Source organism: Rousettus aegyptiacus, unplaced genomic scaffold (genome assembly GCF_014176215.1).
Source record: "Rousettus aegyptiacus isolate mRouAeg1 unplaced genomic scaffold, mRouAeg1.p scaffold_m13_p_14, whole genome shotgun sequence".
Classification (NCBI taxonomy): domain Eukaryota; kingdom Metazoa; phylum Chordata; class Mammalia; order Chiroptera; family Pteropodidae; genus Rousettus; species Rousettus aegyptiacus.
Genome location: NW_023416289.1, coordinates 44770612 through 44780090, shown reverse-complemented (window position 1 = coordinate 44780090; position 9479 = coordinate 44770612). Strand labels below are relative to the sequence as shown.

Here is a 9479-nt window from a genome sequence, read left to right as displayed (position 1 = left end):
AGGAGGGGGGTTATCTGCCAGGAGAGATCGCTAGATCCTTTTCCTGTGGGGTAAAAAAGAATGCATTTCGCCATTTTAAAGGTGATGGGATCTCAGACAAGTTACTTTAGCTGTCTGTGCCTCAGTTCCTTCACCCATAAAACATAGTCACTGCCTCGGCTTGCTTGTGAGTTCTAAATAGGATGATAGATGGAAAGCGCTTGGAACAGGCCCTGGCACACAAGAGCTGGATTAAGTTTTACGGTGTGGTCGTTAGTCTTTCCACACAGCGCAGGCGCGCTGGGGTGATCTCGCTGGAAGCCAGACCAGCTCGGCGGCCATCTTGGTAAAGGGCAGAGCCGGCGGCTTCGTTACGTCATCAGTCAGCGAGGCGGGCGGGCCCCCGAAGGTCCAGGTCGCTTCGGGAGCGGGGAGTAGGGTAGGCGGGCTGCAGGGGTGAGTGGGTGAGGTGCGTGATGGGGGAGGCGGCCGTGGCGGCGGAGCCTTGCCCGCTGCGCGAGGACAGCTTCACGCGCTTCTCGTCCCAGAGCAATGTGTACGGGCTGGCGGGAGGCGCGGGCGGTCGCGGGGAGCTTCTGGCCGCCACCCTTAAAGGCAAGGTGCTGGGCTTCCGCTACCAAGACCTCCGACAGAAAATCCGGCCTGTAGCCAAGGAGCTGCAGTTCAACTACATTCCCGGTGCGTGGCGCTATGGGGCGGGGGCGGCGAGGTGGTGTTGAGAAGGCTCCTGAGGCTCTGACCCGCGTCACCATGATGGGAGAAGGGGATCAGGGTGATTGAAGGGGGTCAGAGCTGATAATCAGAAAGCATTGGGGGCAGGGATAATAGGAGCCTGGAAGTGGTGGTTAGCGTTCAGGATCCCTCCTACCGTGGTGGGGGTGGTGATCGGGACTCATTAGGATCCAGCAGTCGTGATCATTGCGGTGGTCGGAGGTTCCCGAGGCCTAGAGGTCAGGAGTCACCCTGATTGGGGGTCTAGTGGTGTCAAGTCTGCTTGACACTCGAACTTGGAACTTATTCCCTCCCAGTGGATGCTGAGATAGTCTCCATCGACACCTTCAACAAGTCGCCCCCTAAGCGGGGCCTGGTTGTGGGGATCACGTTTATCAAGGTACCCAAAGCTGCTTTTGCTGACCTGTTCCCCCCCTTCTCACACACGGTGGATCCCTGAGTCTGACCCAAATCCCCGCTGCCGCCCCTGCGCTCCCCTGAGGCCAGCTTCCTCCCCCAGGATTCAGGGGACAAAGGCAGCCCCTTCCTTAACATTTACTGTGACTACGAGCCTGGCTCTGAATACAACCTCGACTCCATTGCCCGTGAGTGACCTGAAGGGCAGGAGGGGGAGGGGAGGGTGGGAGGGGGACTTGTGGGGTCCCCAGCCCCCATCTGCCTGTGCTCACCTTACAGAGAGCTGCCTAAACCTGGAACTGCAGTTCACTCCTTTCCAGCTGTGCCATGCAGAGTAAGTGAGACACAGGAAGGGTATGGTACACCTACAGGGTGGCGGGCGGGGGGCTTAGCAAATGACACCGCAGACCTGCCCGTGGACAATCAGATTCCCGTTTTGTTTCTTCAAAGCATCATGCATTTAGGGTAGCTATGGACCAGACCTGACTGATGGGCTAGAGTTAAATGAACATCTGTGTTCTAGCCATCTAGAATTCTCACGTTCTTGCATTCTAGATCCAGACAGTGTCAAGAGCCAGAAATGCTAAGTTTTCTAGAGTTGTGAGTTCTGAGATTCCAAGGTTGGAAAGTTCTGCAGGTTGATGATTCCGAGGTTTTGTCATGGTAAAGTCCTAACTTTCTCACATTTCAAGGAGCTAGAATACAGACCGTCTAGGATGCTGAGCTCCAGAGTAGGAGAATATGATTCCACAGCTCTGGGTTCCAGTCCAGAACACCAGTGATCTAGCAGAGGCGTTGGCAAACTTTTACTGTGAAGGCCCAGACTGATGTGTATCAGGCTTTTGAGGTCCAGATAGACTGTCATAGCTACTCAAGTCGACCATTGCAGCAAGGAGGCAGCCATGGACACTATGTAAATGAATGGGCATGGCTGTGTTCCAATAAAACTTTATTTATAAAAACAGATGGTGAGTTGGATTTGACCGTGGGTCATAGTCTGCCAACTTCTGGTCTAGCAAGTGAGAGTTCTAGAAACTGATGTTCTGGATTTTAGGATTTGGATGTTCTACCATTCTGAGTCTGAATGTTTTGGGTGGAAATTTCTAAACATGCTGGTGTTCAAAGGAGACCGAGAGCAGAATTTCTAGAACACAAGGGTTCTGGTGTTCTCACCCTCATTGTTCTAGAATGCAGTGTTCTGTTCCCGAATCCGCATCTGGAATGAAGAGTCTAGCAGATAAGGGCCCTAGAGACGGAAGGTTCTAGCCTACTAATTTCCTAGCTTTCTGCATCCTGAGATTCTAGCCCTGGACCCTTTGGCTAGATCCCAGAATGTTGGGGTTCTTGCAGGCAAGAGGGTGGTCTGTGTGGACTGTGCCACACTCAGGTCCTTCCACACTGGGGTCCTGGATTTCTCTGCTCTCAGGGTCCAGGTCGGGGATCAGCTGGAGACTGTGTTTCTCCTGAGTGGGAATGACCCGGCCATTCACCTCTACAAGGAGGTGAGGCAGGGGAGGCAGGGTGGGAGGGCCCTGCTGGGGTCGCCGTGAGCTGCGCAGACGCCAAGCAAGGGGTGGGCCTTGGTTCCCCCAGAACGAGGGCCTGCACCAGTTTGAGGAGCAGCCCGTGGAGAACTTCTTCCCAGAGCTCACGAACCTGACCAGTAGGTAGGAGCCTCTGGAAGCGGCCAGCCGGGACCAGGGCGGGTGGCCTCAGAGAAATCGGGCAGTGATGGGCATGGGGTACATGCTCCTGGGGAGGCAAGGTGTGGGGCTGGGACCCGGTGACGGCCTTCCGGCCCCTCTGTCCACCTGGCTGCCCACCAGCGTCCTCTGGCTCGATGTTCACAACCTCCCGGGCACGTCCCGGCGACTCTCGGCTCTTGGCTGTCAGAGTGGTTATGTCCGTGTCGCCCACGTGGACCTGCAGAGTCGAGGTGAGGGCAGGGCAGGGACGGGGGGCGGGGCTTTGGCGAGGGCTGGAGACAGAGCCCTGAGTCCCGCCGTCCATGCAGAGGTTTTGCAGACGTGGACAGTCCTGCAGGAAGGCCCCATCTCCCGAGTGATCGTGTTCAGCCTCTCAGCCCCCGCGGGTGAGCTCTGGACGTGGGGGGCAACTCTGCAGGCTCATCCCCCCCCCCTTCCGAAGTGTCCGGCTCCCCATCCTCACTCCGTCCAGCCGCGTGCCCCAATCAGCTCTGGAGCTGCAGTGCCGCCCGTCCCTCCCCTCCACACCCGCAAATTTCCCTCCCAGCTCCCTGCCCCATGCTCATCCCAGAGAGTCGGCCTTCCGCCCTCCCCTGGTGGTCTCACCTTCACCCTCGCTCTGTGACCTCCTCCCATCTCCCTCTCTGGCCTTGTCACTCTCTCACCGTGCTCCAAACCCAGGCTCTTCTCGAGGACTCAAGCTGTTCCCACCACTCAGGGTCTCACCTTTCCCCACCTTTGTCGCTCTGTCCCTCTTACTGTGGCCTGTCCTGCACCGGCGTCTCCCTTGGCCCGACCTCTGCAGTCTGTCTTCGTCTGTCACGCTGGTCTTTACTCCGATTCCTCCCACCGTGGTCTAACCTCGGACTCCTGCTGTCACCTCTGTTGCCACTTCTGCTAAGTGGTCTAAACTCAGACCTTTTCAACTGTTGTCCAACGCCCACACCGCCTCCTGGCGTCCAACCCCGGTCATTCTCTCGCGGTCTGACCTCTAGGCCTCCCTCTGTGGCACAACCTCAAGTCTCTCCCCTGAGACCTGACCTGTATTCCTCTGGCTGAGGGCAGGGAGTGTGAGAGGGAGCCGCCCCTCACCCCTGTTTCTACATCCCTGTGTCTTCTCCAGAGACCAAGGACAGGCCACCGCAGGAAGAGTACAGCGTGCTCGTAGCCAGCATGCTAGAGCCAGCCGTGGTGTATCGGTGAGGGGCCCGGGGCCCGTGGGTGCGGCCTGACCCCGTGCCTTCGCACCGTGGTCTGACCTCGTCCCTGGTCAGGACGTCCCTTGGGTGAGGTTGCTCAGGGCCAGGCAGGTACAGATGTTCATGTCCCAGGAAGAGGGTGTGAGTGTTAACTCCAGAACCTGTAGGGGTGTGGGGCGGCCTTGGGATGGGAGCCAAAACGTCTCCTCCCCTCGAGAAGGGGGACACGTCATGCTGGCACCAGTGTAATATAACAGGCACCCTGTGCGTGAGACAACCCCGATTTGTAGCATTGGCCAATGTCCGTGGTGTAAATATTCTCACCGTGACATGATGTCAGCTGGTTTGTAAAACTTCCAAAAACTTCCCTGTTGGCTCTGGGGGCGCAGCACAAGGCCGCTGGGGCTCACCTGGTGGGCAGTGAGGACGTCCCAGTGGGGTCCCAGCTCTGCAGGCTCCATGGGGACAGTTCAGGTGTCCGGATGGGGCCAGGGGACCTAGATCCACAAGGGAACCGTATGGGCCTCCATTTGAGAGAGAGCTGCTCCCACCTCTGGGGAAGCATGGGCGTGCAGAGGGAGAGCCTGCTGGGGAGCAGCAGGCCGACACTAGGGGCGAAGGACTGGACGTCCCCTTGGTGGAAATGGAGATGTCCAGCTTGAAGATGGGGGGCGCAGGCTTCAGGGGACAATGCTTCCAAGCCCGTGAAGGAGGGCCTGGCGCTGAGGCTGCGATCTGACCTCGGTCTCCCCACCACGCTGGGGACCCCCAGGGACCTGCTGAGCCGAGGCCTCGAGGACCAGCTCCTCCTACCTGGAAGCGACCAGTTCGACAGTGTCCTCTGTGGCCTGGTCACCGATATCGATCTGGATGGACAGCCAGAAGTCCTGTTGGCCACCTACGGACAGGTGGGACCCGGGGGAGGGGCTGCCACCCTGCCCCTGCTCCAGCAGAGGCTCACCTGCGGGACCTAACCCCCGCCCTGCTCCACACCCCCCACCCCCTCACCCCCTCAACCGCGACCCTGTCCTGCCCTGCAGGAGCTGCTCTGTTACAAGTACAGTGGCCCCGAGTCCGGGTCGCCTGAGGCCGAGTGCGGATTTCGCCTGCTGTGGCAGCGGAGCTTCCCCAGTCCGCTGCTGGCCGTGGCCCACAAGGACCTGACCGGGGATGGGCTGCAGGAGCTCGCCGTGGTCTCGCTGAAGGGCATGCACGTCCTGCAGGTAGCCGGGGACCCCTGGAAATAGCCCGAGACGGGGCCTCTGCTCACCTGCCTCATCTAGGATGTAAGGGAGGGGGCCCAGGGCAGTCGGGAGCTCTGAGGCCTGAGCCCCGCTTTAGGCAAGGGGGTTGGCCTCCAGCCCCCTTCTTTCTAGAAGGTGGGTCCTGTTGGCCCAAGACGGTTCTCAGGTGAAGGGGCAGCTGGGAACGCTCACAGCTGGGGCCAGACACTCACCTGGCAAAGGGGGTTCCCATGTGGGGTTTGTCACCCCCAGCTTACCTAACCTCTGTCCTTCACGTTCTGTTCCACTTTCTCCCTTCCCCGGGGCTAGCGTGGATCTGCCCCCACGATCTAACTGCTCCCACCTTCCCGTTGCAGTCCCACCTTTGCCCTCCGTGACCCTCATTGCAGGCGCCCTCTCCCCCACGGTGTGACGGGCTTCGCGCTGGCTGCGGTCCAGCCACCAGCGGGCCGTTGAGGCTCTGACTTCCCGTTCGCACTTCCCGCCCTTCACAGCCAGTCCCCAGCTCTCTGCCGTAGTCTAACCTTGAACCCAGTCTAACCCCAGGACTTTCTATTGTGATCGAGCCCTTGAACTGCGCCGTCGCGTTCGGCCTTCTGCCGAACCTCAACCTCTGACCCTCCCATGGCAGCCTGACTTCCATCAGCTTTGTTTCGGTCTCAGCCGACCATTCTGATGGCCCAGGGTCCAACCTGGGACTCCCCATGGCAGTTTAACCTCCAACTGATATCATCTGACCTCTGACCTTTTCCCCACGGGCCAGCCCCCACCCCTCAGGCCCTGCTGTACCTTTGTCCCTTAATATGGTATTTGCTTCTCCTTCCCTCTGGTTCGACTCTAGGACCCATTCCCGTGTGGTCTAACCTGGGCTCTTCCGACTGCATCTCACCTGCAGCTGCCTCTGTGGTCTGTGCCGTGGTGGCCCAGTCTCGGCAAGACCCCAGCAGGAAAGATAGATAGATGTTGGACCCCAGCGGAAGGGTCTGAGGTTGGACCACAGTGAAGGAGGCAAAGCTTAGATTCTTAAACAGGACAAGGTTAGACCCTGCAGAAAGGGCGTAGGTTCGATCCCCGGGGAAAGCACTCGGTTAGACCACAGTGGAAGAGGCTGTGATCCGACTGCAGGGAGCACCTCGTTTTACTGTGGTCTCACCATCCCATGACCCCTCATTGTGGTTTATTTCAAGCTATTTCACTGTGATCTCTGTCCCTGCTGTGAGGGTCTGACTCGGACCCTCCAGCCACAGGGAGCTAGAGCCCCCTTTTCCACTTTGGTTTGCCGCTCCTCTGTTTCACTCCCCTGTCCTTTCTGCCAGAGTCTCCCGTCTGTCTCCCCTCACTGTGGTCTAACCTCAGCCTCTCGCCAGCGGCCAGACCTCACACCCATGTAACGTCATCTCATACTTTGATCCATCCTGTCCCGTCCCTTCCACTAAGTTCTAACCTCAGACCCGCACATTTGGGTCTGGACTTTGTCCCTCCCACTGGAAATTTGCAGACCTTCACCCCGTCACAAAGACCCGTTCCCACACCGCACCCTGGTCTGCTCTCTGGCCTCCCACCGTGGCCCAGCTCCCGGCCTTCGGTGCGTTGTCCCTGCAGACCGTCCCGTGTGGTCTAACGTATACCCCTCCAGTCTTACCCTGCACCCCACCAGCTCTCTCAGCCCCTCTCCCCTCCCGTTCCCACAGCACAGCCTGGTCCAGGCCTCGGAGCTCGTCCTGACGCGGCTTCGGTATCGAGTGGAGCAGAGGAGACATCAGCAACAAAGGCTGGGGGACAGGGCGCGTCCAGGGCCTGCTGGGACCTCGGCCTCCTGAGCATTCCCCCACTGCCCACTGCAGGCCTGGGGGACGTTCGTTAGGGTACTTGCCTCCGGCCCTTCGTGGAGGAGGAGGCATCGGGAAGCGGGCTTGCCGGGCCCCCAGTTTGGTGGAGCTACAGTTTCCTGCCCCAACATGCCCTTTGTCCCCAGCTAACACTCCTCTGTGCCTTAGTCTCCCCATCTGAAAAGGGGATGATCTCACCCAAACCCCCTTCTCCAGATGAGAATTGGTGAGCCACAGATTACTTATATGTCCAGAGGAACCAGACTCAGTTGTCTTCATTCTTTTTCTCGGCAAGCATTCGAGGAGAGCCTGGCCACGTGCCAGGCCATGTGGGGTGCCAGACCGGCCCGGAGAATGGAGGAGGGTCGTCTGGGGAGTGGGAACACAAGGTTCAACCCAGAGGCAGGACTGAGATACAGTCATATGGGCCTCCGAGGAAAGAGAGGAGGTCGGGCCCTAGCAGAAAGGCTGACTTTAACCCACCGTGGAAAAGACGAGAATATGAGCAACAAGCCTGAGGTTGGACCCCAGTGAGGGAAGCTGGGGTCCGACCTGCCAGGAAGGCTGTGTGGGATCCCAGGGGAGAGCTCCGGGTCTGAGACTAGGTCCCAGTAGGGTGACGAGGAAAGAGTCTCAGAGGGAAGGCTGTGGGTGGCCAGGGCTGCTGGGGGCATGGGGGGAGGGGCTGTGGTCTGAATGCAGCACAAGGTCTGAGGCTGGACCCCTAGGACCTGTAGCCCTCTGTGCCGACCTTGGACCCTAAAGAGAATCGCTGTGGTGAGGCCTGTGCTGAAGGTCAGGGTTAGACCCCGGCAGAAAGTAATTGCAATTAGGTTCCAGTTGGGGGGTGCCAATGGGACCGGAGTACACCATGCTGGAAGGGACTAGGCTACACCTAACTGAAAAGCCAGGGGAACCAGAGAGTTGGAGATAGGGCCGATTTCCCTGGCCTGTGGCCCCTTCTATGGCAGCAGGAGGCGTCCGAGGCCTGCACGGCAGGGGCCAGGGGAGGGCAGGGATGCAGGAGAAATCGTGCCCTCCCCAGCACAGGCCAGGAATAGAATCCAGGTCATGAGGGTTGGGGAGCACTTCCTGAGTGGGATCCAGGCTGGTGCGGGGGGTGGGCTCCTCCCAGGCACGGGTTACATGGGACTCCTGCTTCCCGGGGGAGGTCATTCCAGCCATCTGTCTGCTTCCTACCGTTGAATTCCGACTATCTGGGTGACCACCCACACTGACAGTGCAGGCCAAGCCGCCAGTTCTCCACAGCGAGTGTTTAAGAGGTAGGCCACCAACTCTTGGCCACCCTGTCCCGGTCTCAGCTGCCAGGGCCCCAGCCCCGGTGTGGGAAGTTGCAGGAGGGGGTTATCTCCCTCCTCTGCTGGTGGCGGGGACGGCAGGGGACCAGGGGGCTCCTTCCCTCCTCTGCCCATCCTCAGAGGCGGGGCATGCTCCACCACCTCCCGCCCTGGATGGACATGGGATTCGGAGTGTGGGTCTGTGAAGTGTGCACACCCTGGAGAGGGAAGTGTGCGTGCACGTGTGTGTGTCCACTTCAAGGCTCCTGAGTTTGTCTTCAGGAGCCTGGGCCATCCGCCTGGCCCTTTGCGGTTCGCCCCCAGACTTCTCGCCAGCTCCTGGGTCTGGAACAGCGTGTTCTGTAGTAGTTAAGGATGTAGAGCCTGAAGCCACACCTCACTCTGTGCCTCAGTTTCTCCACCTGTAAAATGGGGCTGTTAGTGTCTACCTTACAGGGTCGGTTTGAGGGTTAGTTGTATCAACACGTGTCAAGCGCTTATGAAACATTTGTAACATTGCCTGGCACTGTGAATGGCAACTGTTATTATTATTAATGGGCGGCTTTGTGGTTGTTTCTGGCTGGCTTTGTGAGGTTATGTCTGCAGGCGCAGCCTGTGCGTTTGGATCCCACTGGCTAAATATTCTTGCCCTCCCCCAGTTCTGTGAGCCTGGAACTATTTGTAGCTTTTTTGCGTCTTTGGCCCTTATATGGATCAGAGACTGTGTGTGTTGGGGTGGGAGCAGAGAACGCCTCCGGATGACCCCCACATCCCCCCCAAAACGCGTGCACACGCACACACACGCGCGCGCGCGCGAGCGCCCTCCGCCGCTGTCCCTGCCTGTGGTGCTGAACCCGGAGGGCGGGTGGGAGGCTCGCTACCTCCTCCCGCCCCCTCCTCTCCAGGCCCCTCCCCTCTCCGCCCCCGCCCGCCTCCCATCTCCGCGCCTCCTCCCCTCGGCTCCGGCCCCGCCTCCTCCCTCCCTCGCCAGTCCCCCTCTCCCGTGTCCCTCCCCCCTTTTCTCCTCCCCCTATCCCCTCTCCCTCCTCTTTCCCTCTCCCTCTCAGTCTCTAGC

At 59.3% G+C, this 9479-nt stretch overlaps 1 protein-coding gene across 2 annotated transcripts; it reads left to right on the top strand.

The window, feature by feature from the left end:
• Positions 1-373: 373 nt before the first annotated feature.
• KPTN (kaptin, actin binding protein) lies at positions 374-7370 on the top strand. 2 transcript variants are annotated; one of them, XM_036231745.1, is made up of 12 exons: positions 374-678; positions 1029-1111; positions 1232-1316; positions 1408-1462; positions 2555-2630; positions 2722-2795; positions 2943-3064; positions 3143-3220; positions 3958-4033; positions 4806-4941; positions 5074-5256; positions 6969-7370. In XM_036231745.1, exons 1-12 carry the CDS (start codon positions 456-458, stop codon positions 7095-7097), a joined length of 1320 nt encoding a protein of 439 aa, XP_036087638.1. In that variant the 5' UTR covers positions 374-455; the 3' UTR covers positions 7098-7370. The 2 variants fall into 2 exon arrangements, with proteins under 2 accessions (XP_036087638.1, XP_016010883.2); XM_016155397.2 differs by having other exon boundaries at positions 376-678; positions 2955-3064.
• The last annotated feature ends 2109 nt before the right edge of the window (positions 7371-9479 follow it).

Bases quoted from the DNA above. Each gene is read 5' to 3' on its own strand.
- KPTN (XM_036231745.1), top strand. From the start codon at position 456: ATGGGGGAGGCGGCCGTGGCGGCGGAGCCTTGCCCGCTGCGCGAGGAC. The intron at 1,112-1,231 runs GTACCCAAAGCT...TTCCTCCCCCAG, and splicing joins TGGGGATCACGTTTATCAAG to GATTCAGGGGACAAAGGCAG. The intron at 4,942-5,073 runs GTGGGACCCGGG...CCTGCCCTGCAG, and splicing joins TGTTGGCCACCTACGGACAG to GAGCTGCTCTGTTACAAGTA.